Source organism: Gymnogyps californianus, chromosome 2 (genome assembly GCF_018139145.2).
Source record: "Gymnogyps californianus isolate 813 chromosome 2, ASM1813914v2, whole genome shotgun sequence".
Taxonomy (NCBI): domain Eukaryota; kingdom Metazoa; phylum Chordata; class Aves; order Accipitriformes; family Cathartidae; genus Gymnogyps; species Gymnogyps californianus.
In genome coordinates, this window is record NC_059472.1 from 12,071,543 (window position 1) to 12,093,528 (window position 21,986).

General features: G+C 38.6%; 1 protein-coding gene across 2 annotated transcripts in view; it reads right to left on the minus strand.

Annotated features, from left to right (window-relative positions):
- The window catches only part of NSMCE2 (NSE2 (MMS21) homolog, SMC5-SMC6 complex SUMO ligase), a 135,682-nt gene that overhangs the window by 111,754 nt on the left and 1,942 nt on the right, over nt 1-21,986 (minus strand). For both annotated transcript variants that reach the window (XM_050891493.1, XM_050891494.1), the window contains exon 2: nt 20,595-20,742. In XM_050891493.1, coding sequence (XP_050747450.1) covers nt 20,595-20,727 — 133 coding nt within the window. In that variant the 5' untranslated portion in view covers nt 20,728-20,742. The remainder of the gene's footprint in view (nt 1-20,594; nt 20,743-21,986) is intronic.

Consider the following 21,986-nt stretch of genomic DNA (forward strand, 5'->3'; position numbering starts at 1 on the left):
TTGGAAAGGAAAGGGCAGTGCTTTTCAGTCTGGATTTAAACATTTGTTTTATTCAGCAAGTAAATGAAAAAAATCTTCAATTATCCATTTCTCCCTGCTTTTTTTTTTTTTTTAAGTAAGATGAGCCAAGAGTGTCTGTTAGATTACAGACTACTGACAAAAAAACCTCATCTTGTGTTACAAACCATTTCCCTGCAGGCTATGACAATCTGAAATGGGAAGAGACAAGATTCAGTGACCCAGAAGGCTCCTGCCAATCCCATGGAAATGAAACCCAAGTACATTACATTGTAGAGAGAGTCAGAATTTCAACAAAAACACTCCATGCAGGGTCTGAATGCCCACTTTGAAACATCTCAATTTCTGAATGCCCAGTTTGAAACATCTCAAGGGGCCAACATTTCCAGCGAGTAGGTGTTGCACACATTCTGAAAACAGAGTCATCTCGGAGTGGGCACAGAGAAGCTGAGGCACCCAGTATTACTAACCACTTTTGAAAATAACTTACTATATTATTCTATAATAAAGTAATCATGAAACTTTTGCTCAACATGAAACTCCCTTAAACACCACTGCCAGCAGAACTAGGCCAACAGTGCTTTTGAAAGCAACTTCCTTGTAGTACTTTTTTTTCTTCAAGACTACCAGGGGAAGGCTAAAAAGTCATAATGATCCCAGTTAAGACTTGAGAGCAGTAACAAAGATCTATCTTACCAGATATTTCTGCCACAGTATCCAAACAGACTGCAACGTAAAGAAGGGCAATACCTCTGAACACCTATTGACACTGTGGTAATACCTAATGAAATAAACAGGGTTCTCACAGAGAGTTTGATTTAGCAAAACACTCCAACATGTGCTGACGTGCTTTGCTGTACAAAATCCGAAGTAAAATACTATTCAACACATATAGAGATGGTTTAATTTAGGCTGAGGCACACAAATAATAAAGAGACATCAACTAATCTCTCATACAAGTAAACAGAGTTTGCTATGGAACAGAAAAAGAAAAAAGTCTTTATATCATATCTACATATTTTTTGCTATTGTACCTCTATATTTGATGCCACACATACAGCATCAAGACATGAAGACAGGTAGTATGTACACACTTCCCCAAATAAAAATGGATGCTTGCTTGACTAAATATTAAGGCCCATAAAATTCCCAGGCTGCTTCCCTCCCTTCAGTGAAAAGAGACCAGCACCTGACCAGCACTTCTTTTCTCCTTACCAAATAAATTCCAAGGTCACAGTGAGGTTAATCTTTATTTTACCAATTAACACCTACTTAATTTTGCAGAAAGACCAATTTAAAGTTAACAAAGACAGTGTAACTAGTAAGCAGAAGCACTGAAAGGAGGACAAAGCGTTTACAAAATGCAACAGTTTTGAGAAGCAACTCAAGCTCTCCTCTGTCAATTCTGTATCAGTTTCCTGGCATTATGGTGATATCCATCCAAAACTACTGTGCTCTGTTCAGCAAATGAGTAAATCAGCATTCCTCAACACTATCTACATTCACAAGCCCAAGAAGAACAGAAACACAAGTTACGTTAACAGACAAGCAGCAAGAAAACACCAAGGCTGAGGTTCATGTACCTTTTCTTTGGCAACAAAGGGAGTTTCACAGGTCATTTCCCCAGGCACTCATCCTTGCTGTTCCTCTATGTTCCTCCTCTGCTGCCCCTCAGCTAGGATAATATGACTTTTCACAGGGTTATACTATAAATTGGATTCATGAAACAATCCAAGCTAAAAATAGCATTCCAGCCTCCAAAACCAAACCAAAACAAAAAAACCCGAAACCATGGTATTCCAGTAATTGATTCTGAAGTGCAGATACACAAACAGTTGTACCAGTACAATTCAGGGGTGGCAAACTGTAGCAGGGTGGAGTTGGGGGGAAATAACTTCCTAAGCCAACTTGTTTGCCAAGAAAAAGGTAGAGGAACCACACCTGTATTTTCTAAGCAAGTACAAGGCATATGTTATCTTCACATAGAAATCTGACCAATCTCTCATAAAATAAATAACACCCCCCCCTCTATTTTCCTAAGTGTCTCTATATATATCCCTCTTTTCTCAGTGGATTTCAACATATGATGAAATTAAGGCTGAAAACAACATTCACTAATAATTTTAATGGGAAAGGATTTTCCTATGACTAACAAGCTTCTTGCCTGTGGAGGCGTGGGCATGTCTACACCACACAATAGAACATGGTTCAGAGCCCGGAGCTGCTGCTGACCTTGCCTTCCTCAGACTGAGAGATGGGAGGGCTAGGAGTATTTAAAAACAAGGGGTCTACTGCTGTCCTCCTTCTACCCACTTCCTCCTCTCAGAACTTGATATGGTAACATTAGAATTTGGGCAAAAATGTTCTTGAAATATTTTCCCTCACAAGGAACAGTGAAATATTTGTTAAGGTGTTGTAATTGCTACTCTTTGATCCCTCAGAACACTTTCTAAAACTGCTATTTCAAATGAAGTATTTTATTTCAAGACTTTCAATGGGCATTTACAATTTCCACAAAAGGTTCACAGACTGCTTTACCTATGATTTCCACTGGAAAGGAATACCAGAAAAATCATTTTTTAATCATTTTTTTATGATTCCAACAAGTTCATTTCCAACTGGTTAGAATTTTGTTTTTTAAGAAGCACAATTTCTTCTGTATTACACAAGATCTCTACTTGCACACTATGAATTCTACAGAGATAATCCACCCCTTTTTTGTTTACAAGTCAACCTTGTTAATGCTTTCTGTTGTCAATAACCAATTCTTCTCTTATTTTAAATTGCATTGACAGGTGAAAAATAAATACTTTAGTGTGAAGTGCACTTTAGTGTGTCTCTAATAAAAAGCACGATTGATATTACCCAGCAGTAAACAATATCATTAGGTTTTTCACAAAAAAACTTTGCTTGTGTTAATGAACCTATTATATTTCTCATCTCAGAGAAGCTCGTTCAAAGTGCACCTTCATTAAACTAAATGCAGTAGTTACTTAGAATTTCCTCCATTTGGGGGAAACAGGAAATGGGTTGGAAAGACATTTCAGTAAAAAAAAATCAGTAAAGATAGGAAAATAAACCTTTTTCACCCAAGACCTTCAAAATTCTCAGAAACGTTACTTCTCTGTCCAGAATTGAAGGCAGCCTAGCTCAGAGACGAAGCTAACAAGCCCTCATCAGAGCTTATTTAATCAGATACAATGTTTCAGTAAATGCAACTATCTTGTTCTGGGCGCAAGCTACCATAATATCTGAGCCTGCTGCAGATATATCCGATTTGAAATCTAATTGCACAGACTAGACATGCTGCATGTGGCACCACAAGAAATAGGAGTCACATGGTGCCTCATCAATGGCCTGGCCAGAAAACAGGGCCATGACACAGGACAGAAGCATGGGAGAGGCGCCCCGCAAAGTGACTGAGAGTGCAGTTTCAGTACAGAGGCAGTCTCACTCTCGGTCCCTCATTGCATACTCCCTTCGTACTTCACAGGTCTCAGTACTAGTGCTTGTGCATGAACTGCTCAACAAACTGGTCCCACTAAAACTGAGCGAGCTGTTCTTTCTAATGCAAGCAAAGCCCGATTAGCAGACTGCAGTGTGCATGAGCTCCAGTACAAGTTAAAGCAGTAGAACTCACATATCAAACAGGAAGGTAAGACCACCAAGACAATTCTTCACTTCAAGACAATCCAGTACCAACTTATTTCAGCTCAGTTCAGTAGTCATATTCCCACACAAAAAAATCACAGAATCCAAACTAAGTTTCTACAACCAACAGCAACAGCTTCATGCAGACACAAATGAACACTGTTCCAGCACTCAAATTTTAACATTATTGACCTAAAATGAAACAGCTGGGGGAGGAAAAATGCCAAAATATGTCTGTTTTTTAAATGTCAAATATTTTGATTAGATAATTCCAAACATAACTTTTTTTTTTCTCTGAACCCACACAGTCTCCCATTCTAAGTTTTTGTACTTCTGCTTCTACAACCCTTGGCACTACTGACTTCAGAATTTAGAGAAGCTAATCGGTAGCTTCTCTAAAGATGCTCTTCTCTACTCTGTCTGACCCAGACAGAGCAAGGCTGGACTTCAGCTAACTAGCCAGGGCACTAGCCATTCTGCAGCTGCAGCAGCAAGCAGCTCAGGGTGGAAAAACAATCCAGTTTTATAGTCAGCTTTTTAGACAAATCTGGCTGGCAGGCAACTCCACATTCTGCACCAGTGTGGACAGACCAGTGATGTGCCTTACAACAGAGCTGACACTGGTCCACACACATAAAGGAATAAACAAAAGATAAATCAGATTCATAATATACAGCTAACAATGGAAAGTTTGGGGTTTTTAGATCAGAAACACTGATCTGTTAGATTATCAGAAATGGGAAGGTTAGTAGAAATAGATATGAGTATCATCTCCAAAGTTAATTGTTTGTTGAAAATGTAGATACTTTCATATGCTTTGGATATTTTCCAGTTTCTGTTGAAGAGAGCTAACAGACAAACACAACCAAGGTTAAACTAAAGGAGTCTAGAAAACCAATGTCTCATGCAAGCAAAGGTCAAGTGATGTTCCCCACACAAAACATCCAATTCAGCATGAATCACACATTGATATGGTACTTGAAGTGCTAACCATGCAGCAATACTAAAGCTAGGACTTTCAGAGCCCATAATTCCTCAATATGATGAAAAAAAAAACCAACACAAAAAAACCAACCCACAACCTAATCCTCTTACACAGACAAGGCAAAGGCAAAGACTGCACACAAACTGCAAGCATAATGAAAACCAGTAATTCATTCTGCCTCCAGCAGGCCTCCTTTGCATAAAACCTCTTCTGTGAATTGGCAGATCTCCCCCTTTTTGGCATGAATCGCTGGTATGTGGCATTCATTCTGTTGCTTGCATACTGGTAAGTGACAGAGCTAAATCTTTCCATTGCTGGAATTTCATTTCCCACAAACTTCATACAAAAATTTCTCCTACTGTGAGGAGCTGCTACTTTCTTATCATGTGGAAAATGCACATCTCTGCAAAAAAGGGCAATGCAATTCTGTATTGCCTGCGTCTCTCACATATGCACAAATATTTATGATTTTAAGAGGAAACAAGAATTTGTTTGATGGCTTACAGTACACCACAGATGATGCTCTCTCAGCATGTTTTTTAGATAACGCCGTTATCTTTGTCCATAGTAGGAAAGAAGTAGCTCTGTGGGGGCCTCATGGCATTTAAAGGGGCAGTTTTGAAAAAACAGGAATATAAATTGAAACCGAGTGTGGAAATGTTCTGTAACCAGATAGGAAGATGTAGAAGGCTCCCTCTGTTCAGTACTTACACAGAACTGGTAAACTATCACACAGCTATGAGACATTGTGTTATTAAAATAAACTAAATTCAGAACCATATGACTATGTTTGAGATTTGTGTAGCTGGCACGTACTAGTTGAGAGAATTTTCTCCCCTTTATACTGATATGCTTTTGAATTTCGTTCAGTTTAAAATCTGGTTTTCTATAAAAGTGACTGGGCCAAATCTGTGCACTAAAGTAAGTATGTTCAGTGGAGAAGTCTTGATTACCTTGAGACATCAGGACAGACTACACACCTCCAACAAAGCATGGATAAAAGATTAATCTAAAAATACTGAAGAAATACAGAATTTGAATGAGTGATGCATACCTAATTCACTCAAAAAACAGCTGTGAATTAGATCCACACCCACAAGTAATAAACTTTAAAAAAAAAAAGTCTTGTGAAAATGTCACATTAATCTACCCATACAGTAAAAAGTCTACTCACCCACTGCTTACTAAGATGATTAGTAAGGAAATCACAAGTTAAACTTTATTCATCTGCTTAAGAAAAATAGGAAAGAGTTTGCAAGGTTGATTTAACTCAGAAGATATTATTGTCACTTGACATTTACATGCAACGTATAATTCCATTCCCACTTACAGTCTGGGGAAAGCCTGTTAAAATACTTCCTTAATGTGTGAACACTTCTTTGAATTGTGTTCTTTTCATCTGCCACCTTCTCCTTAAGCCAGCTGGCTCCTTTTGTTAAGTCTTTTTTAATAAGAAAGTTCATTATATGTAATTTATGGAGTAGTTTGAGATTGTCACCTTCTATTGAGTGCTACAGCACATGCATATTTCAGAGCACTCTATAACATTTGTTGATAATGTCAAAAAAGGAAGGAGGTTCACACACACATATATCCTGAACAACTCTAGCATGAGACTAATCAGAAAGATCACATCTCTCTTCTCATTTTCAGCCACATGACCCAGTCCTCCTTCGATTTATACGCCAGACTACTCTTCCCATGTGCAAAAGGTAACACCTTTGTGGAAACTACAGAAGTTGCTTACATGGGAAACATCATTAGGAAGACATCTAAATATCTTTCATCATCTAGAGCATGATCAGCGTACTGTTCTGCTTAATCCTTTTGCTGTGGCTTTCTTATTTCTTACCTCTCCTTCTCCTTCATTACACATTTCTTTACCACTTGCTCCTCTCCCCTTCTCTTTCTCCTCAACCAGTTCCCCATTCCTGTTCTTTTTTTCCCTGAGCACTTGCTAACCTGCTTTTTGATTCTTTCTCTATTAGCAAGTGATATCTTCCTGGTGATCACAATCTTTGGGGGTGACCTCCTACCTTCTCCCATCCTTTTATATAACAGCAGCTCGGCATAAAGGTCCATTAACACACAAAAAAAATGCAAACCGAAACAACAATAACAAAAGAGACATAAACTCACCAGTCATTAACAGTAACTGCTATGTAGTGCACAGTTTGGGAACTAACCTAATGCAAACAATGTGTGAAAGGGTGGCTGGGGCAGCAATGTGAGTGATGGCAGGTTACCTGCCCATTACTGTACGCCCTACACAGACAGTTGTGCTGTATGATGCTTATGATGAATGCCAGACCCTTGTTCAGCATCTAAAGAGGGGTACAGGGATTGTTCTAATTTTTTTTTTTTTAAAGAAGGGGCTGATTGTATGCTGACAGTTTTGCAGATGCATCCCTATCTTTATATGGTACATAGTGTATAATTCAGGCAAAGGCTCTTTATAAATGAACAAGCATAAGACTAAATCCTGCTAATTGCATTTTCCTTCAATAAGCTCTTTCAGTATTTCAAAGAAAGAGCAACACAAATTACTCAATGCCTGGAAAGTGTGACTTACATCAAGACTGACTAAAGCAGCTCAACCTGCAAAGTAAGAGATGCTAAAGGTGACTTGCTCATGATGTACCGCTACCATCCTGATGATTTCTGAACACATTGGGCTCTTGGATTATCAGACAGGAACCTAAGATCCAGTGCCTGAAAACTGAAACAAAGCTAATGAAGAAAGAAAATACAAGGTTGAACTGTTTATTCAGAGATGGGATGGATTCTCTGTCACTTCTGTTGACCTCTTGTTGGACTGTGGGTTTCACTGTAAATTTTCTTTCCATAAGCAGTTTTAGTAGCACATTTTTTGAATCAGTGTAATATTTTCTCTCTTCACATAGTATTATTTATTGACCCACTAATAAATGTCAGACTATCCTCCTGTAGACATGGCTGTAGGATCCACTCATAAATTTCATCTAAGTGCAAATCTTCACTTAGTGCCCTGTGTATATTTTAGTAGTTCAAACCATTTCATATCACCTATAATGGTTCTTGGAGATGTGATACTTCCTGTTTGTTAATTCACAAAAGGTAAAGATGACATCTTTGCTAGGCTGTTGTTTTCTGCTGCTTTTTATTTCCCCTGCACACATACTTTTCCTGGCTACCTATCTCCTACCTTTTCCAATCACCTACCACCATTACAGACAACTCACGTTATTTCTGGACTCTTGCAACATGATTTCCACAAGCACAGAAGACACAAGCAACAACAGAAGTGAATATCTACACAGGAGTTTGAGATATTCAGATGTTCATACATCCTCTCAAAACACTCCTGACACCTCTTTTTATAGAAGGGAAACTGATGCCTAGTGAACTTCAATGTCTTGCCCAAGGCCACACAGTGCAATGCCAGTTTTAAAGCACAGTTGTTCCTAGCCTCAAGGCCTCAGCAAAATCAGACTTGGTGCATCTCAGTTGTTTTCTCTCTTTCATATAATGCCATTACGAGTTCCTTGTTCTTCTTGAGAGAAAATGGGAAAGAAAATGAGAAGGGGAGCAAAAAAATCTATGAAAATTATGTTTAAAAATATTCTGAATCTACAATTTGGACAACCAACCTCTGCCTGTCCTCCAAAGGATGAAATTTTTCGTAGGTCTCAGTGTCAGCAATCATAAGGAACACACAAGTCTTACATGTGATTCTGACTTACAAAGCATTCTCATTTAAATTCTTGGAATTTAATCAGCACATATTATAATCTTCATTCTTCACTAGAGCATCAGCGTGCTATATAATACTGGTGCAAATGGAAACATGTCATAAAACCTGGATTTGAGTCAGAGTGCATTTTTAAGTTTTCTTTTTTTAATTATTTTTATCTAAAAGTATTAAAAACTGCTCATAATTAATTCTACATGCACTGACATTTGAGTATCAAAAAAACCAAAGGTAAAAAAACAGTCGCAAGTTCTTGAATTTTTGAAGAGAAGAACAAAGAAGAGAAAGGAAAAGAAAGGAAAAAAGAAAAAAAAAAAAAGAAGAGATGAGTGTCCTGTGTCTATCTGTAGGGGATCAGGATGAAGGTTTCAGAATGATCCTGTCTACATAAGGGCTTCTTTCATATTTTGACCAAACATTAAGAACATGTCAGCACAACATTTACTTTTAACCCAGATAAATCTTTCCCTAATGGAAAGAATCAAGAAAAGAAATACAATTGCTTTATATTCTTATTCTTTCTGAATGCTGCAAACCCCAGATTTTTTTCAGTTTTGTGGGTTCCTCCGCCCTCCCTAGTTATTTAGGCACACAGTTAGATCACTGAAAGCTAAATACTGATCCACTTAAATTGATAAAAATTAAAGCCTTCAGAGTGGGTTCTTCAAAGCCCACACTACTTTCTATATATACTGTATGCCTCTACATTGAAACAGGAGTTAGCGGTATTTTCTTATTGCCACATTTCTGTGGCAGAAATATGACAATAAGAAAATGACAGATTAATATACTACAGAGAATATTTTCATACAGTAAATTACTCAGATAAAATATTCCTCTCTGGCTTTTGTTCAAAGAGGTTGATTTATCTTTGTGCTAAAGAGCCCACACAAGACCTCTGCAGTACTTCATAGTATTTTGAAGCTGGAACAGACCATTAGGATCATCTATTCTGATCTCATGCATAGCAGAGGCCAAAGAACCTCACCCAGCAATTTCAAGCCTATAACTTACAGCTGTAAGCTCACTCATTCTCTCAAGGTTAACATCACTCGTGTGCAGAGGGTCTGCAAAAAGGTCTATACAGCATTTAAATCCCGCTTATGATCTATTTTGAAGACTGCTGAGAATTTATGAGGTCTAGAACACAGAGAAATTTATAGTGACTATGGGTACATGAGGTAACCCACCAGGTGACTGCAAACCTCCCTAACTCATAATGACCTTGGGGGGAGAAAATTACCTGCTTCCTTAGGAAAATACATAAGAAAAAAGTATAAATATGCACACACACATATGTATGTATTTGAAATCAGACCCTATGTGACTACCACCTACCGAAACCCAAGAAATAAAAATTGTGCAGTTTTCATCTGAGCACTCACAAGAGTTCTGACAAAAAACGAGACTGTCCAGAGTACGACCTTCTGTTCAGGTGCAAGCTGTCAGTACATTTCCATGAGAATGCACTAAAGACAGTTATTCAGCAGGCTAGCTTTAAATCAAGACTGGATTTCACTCTGAATGATACTCTCTAGTGCAACCACAACACACCAGCTTCATGCAAGAGTAATCGTACAAAACGCAATGATCTGTATTATGCAGGAAGTCAAACCAGTAGATCATGCTGGTCCCAAACAGCCTTAAAAACTACGATCTAATAATACGAATTCTCTTTCTCCACTATTAATCTTAAGCCTCCGTTTATATTTTAGTGTTACTAAATGCAAGAGTACGGTGCTACGGCACCAACACCTCTGAATCCATTCTCGGAGTGAGTTCCCGTAGTGCCACAGCACAGTGCCACAGCACAGTGCCACAGCAGCTGACGCCAGCAGGTGAGGGAGTGACGGCACCGGCTGCTGGAAAGCCTTTGCTGCCCCCTAACGGGTTCCTCTTCCCTGCGAGCACTGCGGCAGTTGAGGAACGAAGGCACTCGGCTGCGCTCAGCTTACTCAGTACCCAAACCGAAAAAGAGCCGGCAGCACAAAAGCATGCTGCTTAATATAGCTGCTTTCCCCTCGCTGCACTGTGTTCTTTTTACAGTCAAAATTCCAGCTAGGAAATAATAACAACCCCACATATTTGTTTCTTCCCACTTTGTAAGATTACAGACTATGGTCAGGGTGGTTTTTGGATAAATATGAAAGAACACCAATCTCTCATTACAAGTCACATTTTTCCAGATTTTGAAACAAGGCACGTTTCCAAATTCTCTTTTTTCAGACAGCTTCTTTGAAGAACAGCCTTCAGAACCAACCAGTGTATTCCAGCAATGGGCTCATCAGTGCTGGCTATAAATGTTGTAAGTAATTTTTACACTGTCATTACTGAAGCACAAAGGTAGGACAAAAAATTAATCCAATCCTCTCTTCTTAAAATTTTGGTATTGACTGAAGAGCATAATGCACAAAATGTAATTTTTTTGTCTTCAGAAAAGCATTTCACAAGAACCCAACCAGTCATTTGTGTTTCAAAAAATCATAGAATCATAGAACGGTTTGGGTTGGAGGGACCTTAAAGATCATCTAGTTCCAACCCCCCTGCCATGGGCAGGGACACCTTCCACTAGATCAGGGTGCTCAAAGCCCCATCCAACCTGGCCTTGAACAATTCCAGGGATGGGGCATCCTCAGCCTCTCTGGGCAACCTGTTCCAGTGCCTCACCACCCTCACAGTGAAGAACTTCTTCCTTACATCTAATCGAAATCTACCCTCTTCAGTTTAAAGCCATTACCCCTTGTCCTATCACTACATGCCCTTGTAAAAAGTCCCTCTCCGGCTTTCTTGTAGGCCCCCGTCAGGTACTGGAAGGCTGCTATATAAGGATACTGGAAGGCTGCTGTAATTTTAAACAAAATTACTTGAAGAAGAAATACTTAAAGTGTGACACCATTTACCAACCTACTTCCAGAAAACATATATATCTTCCTCACTGTTAGCTGAAAGGTTAAATACCTATAAAACAATTCAAGAAGCACAACATAACAGAGGACAAGCATAAGTTAAGATAAAAAAGAACATCTTTCCTAAAAGGATGAATCTTAAGCGAGGGATTTGAAGGAAAGCAAAATTAGTGTTTTTGAGAAAGGGAATCCGAAACATTTTATCTCACATACCCCAAAATACAAGTTTACTTTAAACAACAGGAAAAGAACCTTCCCAAGAAGAAAGATGTAATTTTGGTGCCTACACTGAGTTTGTGCATGCCACCAATTAGTACCACAGACATTGGTGTAGCAACAAAGCAGACCAGTTAACAAACAGCTTCTGGCAGATAAATGCCTGGGGTTAGAAAGAAACTTCCTCTGTGAACAGCTTGGTATCATGAGGGAATTCTTGCAGCTTCACAGGAAGCATCTGGTAGAGGCTAAAGCAGAAGGGTTACTGAACTTCATGGATCACTGGTCTCTCTTCATTTCCTACAGTACCTTCTCTCATAGCTAGAAAACATTTTTATATAGCAAGCATCAGTGAAAAGCCATTTATCTCCAGGATGGACTTTGACATTCTAGACTTGCATTCTACAACAAGAAAAGAAAAAAAAAATCCTGCAGCCCTTACTTGGAATTTACTCTAACCTAACGACAAAGTAAATTCTGAGAGACTGAGGCACACTCTTGGGGATTTCAAATCCAGGTAAGATTGTTCCCTCATCTCCATAAACAAGTAATGGATTGCTCAATTCTAATGCCATTCCTACACTGCATATAAAACTGTTTGCTATTTGCTTCCCATGAGCACCTTCACAGATATATGGGCTCGCAAGGGAAAAACAAGGTTTGATTCCTCATGCAGGGTCCCTACAACACAGGCCACAGCTTTGTTCATTATGACGCCACTATGAGGTGGCAAGCGACCTAACAAAACCACAATTCATACGTGAAGGAAGGTAAGATGTGCAAGAAAACATCTTGACACAGCTTATCTTCCCTGGACAAGAACAGGATAGCAAGTCAAAGTTTAGTCCTGCTCATTTCCTCAGTCAGCGGACCTTCATGCTACCTCTTACTGAAGCAGGTTGCAAAGTATCATTCTAGCCTATATACTATAACCTGTTCTCAGGCCAAGTACCTTACGTTTTGATTATTTTCATGAAGTGCAATGATCTCTAACACCATGGAAACTAACAGAGCATGAGAATTTTAGAAGCACAGGTGTCAGCAAGTTTATTTCTGGATCCCAGAACAATCACATCATGATCATTTCATGCACAAGAACTTTGCTAATGTTAAGATTCATGTTGTGTTATGGTGCTGCAGGAATCCTGCATTTGAATTTTCAATGAAAAATAAGCTAGAAAAAAAAAGAACAAAGGAAACAAATTAACCAAACCATTTTATATTCAAACACAGCTACAGAGTCCACCCTTATACTGGAGTTTGCACCATTCCAAGTAGGAGAAGTTTTAGGTCAATGACAGAGAAACTTCCATGGAAAGGTCCCCTGCTCTCAGTGATGAACGAACTTACGATGTTCAAGTCTGACTGTTTGTTGTTGGTTGCTGCAATGTGTTTAGAAAGCCACTGCATGTAAGAATAGTGGATATTCCATAGAAACTCATGAACCAACTGTATATTAAAAGGCTGCCAATAATTTCATAAAACTAGGCTAACCGCCATGTCTATGTTCTCTACACTCCTTCCTATGCCAACAAGGGTCAGCAATGTTCAGAGTGATTCCCGTTTAATACCATTTTAAGACAGCAGTGAGAGAAATCAAAGTGATGTGGGTAATCTCACAGAGCTAAGTCCACATTGGAAAAAGATCCTACATTACCAACTACTCTTTAGCTAGTATTTAACAGGCATCATGACACAAGTGGATCCCAAGCAATCTGGAGAAGAGAAAGCAGTTAGTAAAGGGAGGACATTGCCCATGTGAGATGCAGTGCAGCACACATGAAAAAAAGCGCAGAGACAGCTCTGGGGCAAGGGGAACAGACAAACGGGATAAGCAGCCGGAATTGAGGTAAGCTCTGCTGGCAGAGAGAGCAGGTTATGCAACAGGAAACGAGCAGACAAGCAGGAAAAGCCAGAGCTGTAAAGGGCTAACTTAATCAGGGGCACATGCCAAAGAATCGTATCACTAACGCTCTGTAAGTCCTAGGGGCCTGCCCTGTACATACTGGTGAGCAGAAAAATCCTTCAAAGTGTGGAGAGAGAGGAGGAATTCTCACGCAGACCCTGATATTGCTACGGGAAGATCACTGCTATGTAATAGAGATGGCAAGCAGCCACAGGTAGCAGCTAACCGTGACATTTTAGGGCAAGTTTTTGAAGAAAAAGAAAAGCAGCTCAATTTTTTTTCCCCAAATAAGATTACAGTTCAGGTGCAATAACTGCTTTCCACCCAGCTCTTCTACACTCCAGGGCCTCTACACTTCACAATGGGAATGTGATGTGTGGTTGGAAGAAGGTCCCAGACATCAAGGCAGCATTTTGCTCTCTGCTAGAAAACCTGTTCAGCTAATTAGACAAAACCCTATCTGCTAATGCTTTAAAATGCTTTTCAGAAGTTTTATGCTAAGAAATTCTTATCATCTTGTCTGTAGTTAGCATACTCTCCAGCCCTCCCAATTATTTCCCATTTATACTGGACATTCCTCCCAGTCCCACATAGCTTTGGCTGCAGCCCAGACAAAAGCAATGGCCCCTCTAAAGAGCAAGCTGCTGGGCTGGAAGCCTGGAGATGACCATGAGCTAGTCTTCTTCATTCCGATATCTACATCTCTCCGTACTTCACAGTCCCATATTCTTGAGAAAGTTCTGCTGCTTTCTCCCGAGGAGTCAGATAAAACTGCCATCCTCAGCAAGCTGACAGAATTCACAACTTTGAGCAGAGCTGGAAATGGATGCCTGTCTTCAATACGGCAGACCTATACTGGGCCAGCATATTCATATCATTATCAGCACATCAGTCAACACACACAGCAGGTTACACCAGTTCCAAAAACAGAGAAGACTTATCCTTCAAGTATTTCACATGGATGTCCAGCAGTGCTTTCTAACTCTATAGAACTACTTTAAGCAGTTTAAGTAAAGACAGTTCAGCAACTAAGAGAAGTTAAATTAGCAGTGCAAATAGCTGTTCCTCAGTGTGCAGAGGCATCAATACAGGGCTTGAAGTTCAATACTAGGAGCATTACAATTGAAAGACATTGCCAAACAAGTACTGACTCAGTGAATTCTTTTTTCAATCACACTAGTAAAGCTCGAAAACAGATTGAGGCTAAATTTAGGAAGATGCAAAATTATAGTAGAACTTAGATGATTTTACTTGCATTATAACTGATTTTGAACAGCGTCACCTTCAAATTCACGTATCTATTAGGACTCCAATCCAGCAAAGGCTATAAGCATGTGCTTAAGCTTTAAAATATACAGACCACTCTGAAACTTAGGGGACAACTCAACAATTTCAATGTATCCTTTCCTTCAGTATTTTGCTAGGTTGGGCCACAACATCAGAGAGTGTTTTGAGCACAGGGAGGACATACTGAAACCAACTGTGCAGTCTGTTTTTCTGTTTACGTGCTTTTTTATACAGTAACATTTTAAAATGTTTCTATACCACAATGGTATTCTTAAAAGAAGAGAAAAATACAACCTTTAGACAATGCCAGTATCTAAAGATAATCAGCAGAAAGACTGAGATGGACACAAAACTTATCTTTCTTTTTAACTCATTAAATAAAATGAGCTTTTAAATCAGCTGTTTCCCTCTGACATTCAGTTTAGTGAAACTAGATTTCACCTCCAGATACAGATCCTTAATCCCTTACAGGATCTTTTTAAATTTTGTCTCTTTGCCAGCACATGCTCACAACACAACACCATGAAGATGCTCAATGCTAAAAGTCTGCAGATTCTCAATGGACAGGGAGGTCTTAATCAACAATTTAACTTCATGGACATCAACAAAGTTATTTGAAAAATAAAAGGTTTTCAGGATCAGATGCATTAAAATTATTCTTCACCTAAATTAACAGCAGTTAACAGAAACTCTGCCTTATTTTGCTAGAGATCGTACATGTTCATAAATGAGCAATGCCTGACCTGAATATTTAACACTGGTAATTTCTTTTCATAGATCTATACAGGACTAGAACAAAATGGACGTAAATGTGTTAGTGGACTAAACAATAGAATCACTGATGAAATTAAGACTTGGTTAAGTGCAATTTTGGCAATGAACCTTACAGTAGTCTAAGTATCATCTCATCCTTACAGCACACTGTGAACAGTGGATTCCTTAGAGGAAAGAGACTTGGGAATCACTGTGGTTAGAGCTAACTTAAGATTTATCTCCAGAGTGCAGCAGCAGCGAACAAGATGCTAGAAGGCACAAAAGAAAGGGGAGGTAGTACAAAGCTGGGAACAGATTCTGAGTGTTTATATCATTAGAGGCCTCACAGACATTTCAGACTGTTTTAATTCTACTGTGAAATATTTTCCTCTTGACTTCTTCATGTGAGGTCTGTTATTATTCACAATTCCAAGTCAAAAATCCATACTTCCATATTCTCTCTCACTAGGATTCCCAAAACAACTCACAGCATTAAATAAAGCTTAAATGGACAGGAATAATTTTAAATTTACTAGTGTGGACTGCAAACAGATGTCAAGAGAACTATATGCATAAGTACAGGTGAATGTGAATCTGCCTAGAAATATGGGGTATTAAATCTTTCCATTACTCACATGAAATAGGAAAGCATTGTTTTTATTAGTATTATTATTTTGCAGAAAGTAAAACGAACTCGTTCAAGGTCATGGAGAATTAGATTAATTGGTACATTCTGTCCTACATTTCAAAATGTGGGACCATGTGATGAGAGGCTATAAATCTTTAGGTCTTCAAAGTCATCTGAATTGCAATTTATATTCGTGAAACTGATTCTCTCACTTTTCTAGATTTCTCTGACCACAATTTATTGCAGAGCTACAATGTTTAATTATTCAATTGAACCCTTCGTTCACCATCAATTTCTCTAACAGTTGTTTATACTCATTGGAATAGCTGTGTCTAGTGAGATTACTTTATCTTTCCAGAACAGAAAGTCAAGTGTTATAGGGGAAAATACCAAGTTAATAGGAAGTTCTGAGCACAATTAATGCGTAGGAGAAAAAAAAGAAAAGCAAAGAACCCCAAACCTGAGAACTGTATCCAAACTAAAAGGCTCTGTTGTTATTGCCAGAAAGTAATGGCCTCATGTAAGTTAACTATGAAAAGCAAAAGTGTTCATTTTTCAGAATATAATGAATAGATGTACATAGGGCTCTTAAGACAGAATAAATTTAACTACAGCAGCACAGTAATGAACAGTAGGCACAGTAATCAATGGTAGCATCAGCACGTGCACTGGCTTGCAGCCATGCTGGCTTTACCCAGAAACAGATAAATTCCATTTAAGCAGGACTGAAGTGAGTCGGTAGGTAGACAGCAGCTTCCTAAAAGGAAATACAGTGCGGAGAGAAAGGATAGTCTCAATTCAACAGGAGGCATTCTCCATATGAAATTACTGTTGAAATGAAAACACAGTGTTTGATTTAGTTCTGAAACTTTCAAACATTATGTCAAAATAAAGGTGTGAAAGATCTATTGTGATATTTATTCATCAGTAAGCAATTTAATCTGATGTCCCTGATGTCCAACTCAAAAACCTCTATCTATCTTCTCTAATAAAGTTTTTGTGGTTGTTTCAGTCAGTTTGAGGAAATTTTGGTTTTCTCTTTTGGATTATGATACAGTTACAATGTTTGTATATAGCAACCATTATTCACCCAAAAGAGTTTCATTTCAGTGGTGGTGAAGTAAGTAATCCCTGTAACCATTATTTACCTCCCAGAGAGCTGAGAGGCTTAGCCAGCGTTTGCAAAGCAGCCGAGATGTCTGAAGAAAGGTTACTATAGGTTACGAGGCTACTATAAGTCATGGAATATCCCGAGCCAGTTCCCCACAAATCTGGCACCTCTTCTGATCAGCAGCCCTCTGGTTTCACGATCAAACAAGTAGTTTTATTCCCTCGTTATTCTATGTAACACTACCACCATCTGTTTACAAAGCTTAAATTCAGAATCATTCTGAGAGGATTTTATAGCTTCCATAACCAGTGTAAGAGTTCTTTGTTCTCTGGATGGTTTAACCGGCAAGGGCTTTAGGCTACTCAAGGATCATGGCCAGATCAACAGACAGGTAAAGAGGCCAGTTTCTTTTCAATGCTTTTTGTAACTTAAATGAAAGTACAGCTTACTTCCTATCTTCTTCTGCCCCCTAGTGAGCTTTGATTTTCACTCCACCTGAACAATCGTGGCTGCTTTATAACTTACATGCATACAAAAGTGCTGAAACACCAAACTGCCTTCTTTTTACATCCTTTAGAAGCGTTCTTCATATCATTCTGCACTGAACACGTCAGAAAGCGAAGACCCTTTTCTAGCCCTACAGTGCTAATATGCAGGAAGTGATTTTTACTGAACAGGGAAACACCCACAAAATTGGCATACCATAAAATCCCTTTACACATGTCAAAGAAAACTGAAATTTTTTAATTTTTATTTCTCTGCTGTACTAGAGCTCTGGGGTTAGAAAAATCACACACAGGTTCTTTCACAAATCACTGTTTAATTGTTAAAAAAAAAAACCAAAAAACTATAGTGTTTGCCTAGAAAGCATCTCAAATACTGCACCAGAGCAAACCCACTACCATACCTAAGAAAGTAGGGAAAAGTGATCCAAGTTGATCTAACTTAGCATCAGTATGTTTATAGGAAGTCCCTCCATGATACTGCATTAAACAGTAGCCAGTCCAGCAAACACTACTGTGTACTATTTAAGAAATATGCTTACCAGTAAATGTTTTCAGGATTGGGCTTGTGGAGAATAGCAATTAAGAGAGGAAACAGACATCACTTACTGCACTAACTTTGCCTGCCTCTTCAGTTATTTATCTTCAGATGTAAATGTAACTTCTCTCATGTACTTGAAAACTGAAAATTGAAAATTTTTGGTACTATTCCAAAAAACCAGCATTGTCCAATATGAAAGCCCAAAGGAACAAAATACCTTCACAGAAATAGTGCTTGTAAAATAAAGTAACAGTCACAATAGAATTCTTTGTTTCTACAAAGCCTGGCAACGAAACCTGTCAGAAGCTGGACAGTTAGATTTTGTAAAGGAAATTAAAACAAATTGCAAATGGGACAGGAACAAGAATGCAGAAACATATTATCTAACACTGGCTCAAAATTAAATTAATATTTGCCTCAGAACATGAAGGCAAAGTAGGATAGATGAGTAACAATTCTAGAAATAGAAATCGCCACATATGAGTTGGAGGTAAGAGCTGAACAGTCAAGTACGGCAGATCAGACGATGCTACTTCTAAAACACCCAAAGTATTTGTTTACCAAAAGTATGTCATGCCACAGAAACCCTCTGTCTTTCCTGATGGCATTGTGTAAGGAACATAAGAACTTGAAGTCCAAGTGGAGTAGTCAGGGGAGTGAAAACCAAACCTTATAAAAGCGAGGAGCTTCACTCGTTTGTTCCATGTACACACGTACATACATCTGCAAGGAAAAGTGTAGGAGTGAAGAAGACAACTATTGTAAGTAAAAAGCTAATGCCGTAACACCAGACCAAAGAGGTATAAACTACAAATACAAGTCTGGAATACCTTTTCTGTAGAGCAATGGGATAGACTATGTTAAAAGGTCGTGCTTGATAATTCTATAACTATGATTCTACAGGGAAGTTGCCCCTGCTAAAGTAAAATGAGTGTTATGGTCTAGGAGCTGTTTTCCAGTCACATGGTATAACTTAACTGTAGCAATGACCATAGGTATTTCATCAAGAGTAATCTCCTCCTCTCAGGGTAGAATGCTAAATATGGTCCTTTTGGATACTGAATGAAATGGACAAAATAATTTCAAGGTTGTAATTAAAGATTAATGTGTCAGAAGCAGGTAAGTGAGGAAGATAACGACATTTCCTAGGAGTATAACGCACAGACTTCCAGCTGCAGACCTGCACAGCGGAGCTTAAGTTGCCTTTCACCCCTCCAAATGGGAATGCAACAGGGGCTTCTACTGAAAGGTGAAATTAATCAAATCTGTGGATTATTCTGTGGTCTTGGAACTGAAAGAATTCAGTACATTCAGTGTATTTCCTTGTATTGCTTGTGGCAAAGTAGGAGAGATGGTGACTGCAAAAGCAGAGAGGAAACAGAACTGGTTATACCAGTTTTACCTCAAAGGGAATCCCCAGTTGACTGTTCAGACAAGCCTTCCATTTCCTCTACCCTGCTAGAAATGACAAGTCAATTGTCTCTGACAGCAGTATGGATAAAAAGGCCAAAGGAGAGAGAACTATCACACTAGACAAAGAGAAAAGCATTCATCTTGATTGTACATAAACCTTGGCTTAGTTGAGTGCAAGATTTATAATGAACAGCAAAACTTTTGTTTCAGAGGATTCTCGTTCTCCACTCTCTACTCATAATTAAAACTACTAGGGTTTTGGAGCTTTAAAGTTTTTGGTTTTTCCTAGTGAAAACATTATCACAGATGTAAGAAGACAGAGAAATGGGACGCCTCATGTTTGTCTTTGAAAAGTAGCTTTGCAGTGCACCTGTTATTGTGAAATAGCAATGACGAGACTGTTAGAAGTGATTACAGATTCAAGGTACCCTACTTTGCAAATGTCCAAATTGAAGCACCCTAAAAGTGCCTGATTTTCAGCAGAGAAAGAGACAGCATTTTAAAAAATTGCATGCTCTAACAGCTGTCTCAAGCTTTGTACGCAAAACCATTAGCATTATTTTAATATATCTTGCCCTAAACATCAAATAAAACACACACAAAGAAGCAGTATTAGAATGAAGTCATTTTATTCACCCACTTAAGAGGCCTTCTCCATCTCGTTCAGCAACATTAAAGCTTTTACAAAGCTGTAGGGTAACAACCACTGGAATACTATTAGTCTTGGGTGTTACAAAAGCTGGGACAATGTTTGCCTGGTATTTATATTTTCACTGAATTTCTCATTTAAGACAATGAAGTGATTGGAATGAAAACACCCTGGTCTAGCCAGAAGAGCTACAGTTCCTACAATGAAGACAGATACTGACAGTAACTAAGTCAAAATACGTAGGCCTAGGACTCATCCGTCAGATTCAGGATGCAATACAAGAGAGAATATACTTACTGAAACTTTCCACAAGGTCAAGGGCAACGTGAGTAGCAATATCCATTCCAGTATTTATGTAAGACTGGCAGTTTTTCAAAGATGAAAGAGAGGAATCCACACAGTTGAATGAGATTCTTGTACCGCCTGGCATCTTGAAATCATTACTCTAGAAATAACAGATACAACATTTTGAATGCAGTTTACACCCAAAGAATTTGGGAGAGAAAACAGAAGTACAGATAGCTAACCATAAAGCACTGTCAATAGAACCACTGAAATATCAAAGAGCAGGGATGAAATCTTAGCTCCCAAGATGTCACTAATTTCAGTGCAACTGCAATTCACCAAGAGGTTTTCAGTTCACCTCCTATTCAATATTAAGCAAAACTACACCACAACAAGGAACTTGCAGTTTTCATCTGCTCATTCCTATTGCTAAACCACAATGAGGTTCAAACTCAATGATTATGTTCGATTGAAAATTACTGCTCTATTTCAGATCCAAAGAAGCCCACATGCCCAAAAACTTGTCTATGTTGTCTAGGCATATTATCAATTAAGCTAGAAAGAAATACAACTTCTCACATCTAATTCAGCCTCACCAACTACAACCCTGTTTCAACAGTTGGCCCTTGGAAAAAATAATCTAACAAAGGGCCACTCTTCTAAGAACGTACTTAACAGTAAAATATCTAGCACCATTTTTAAATAAAAGCCCACCTTAGAAATGCTGCCTACTTTGCCCAAAGATGCTACAAACTTCTAGTACCAACATTCCATTAGCACAGAATACTGTCGCACAGAAACCATGTTTATCTTCTTTACCACCATCTTCCTTTCCAGTACAGACCCACAACCTACAGCCTTGCAGGGATGAACTGCTTCTCCTCTATCATTAATACAACCTTTAAGTGGGTTTGCTTATGCTGTGCCCATGCACACTGTTTACATCAGTTGGTTTCTTCTCAAAAGTTCCAACTTCTGCTCTTCCTTCTTCATGCTTTGCCGTAACTCGCTCGGACATCATGTAGCTATTATAAGAAACATGAACCCGGTGTGCAGAATTTTATACTTTAAGTTGCAGGAGATAAGAAAAATTCTGCTCAGCTTTAGATACACGGTTGTTCACAAGAAAAACCCACATGTGTCTTGGATCGACAGAAATACTGCATTAGTCCATGTAAAGAATAACTGATATGTTCAAGGACTATACTGAGATCATATTGGAGGAGGTAGAGAACGGAATCCACAACCAGATCTGGGGTATACCAGAAGTTTTATCTGAGTCGTACACAAAATACCAAGGGGACGAGTTGTTCTATCAACAATAGCCTTTGTCAGGCTATAATCCAATGGAAATCTGGAAAATATCTAAATAGAAAGGACAAAGCTTTGCCCAAGTTTTGCATA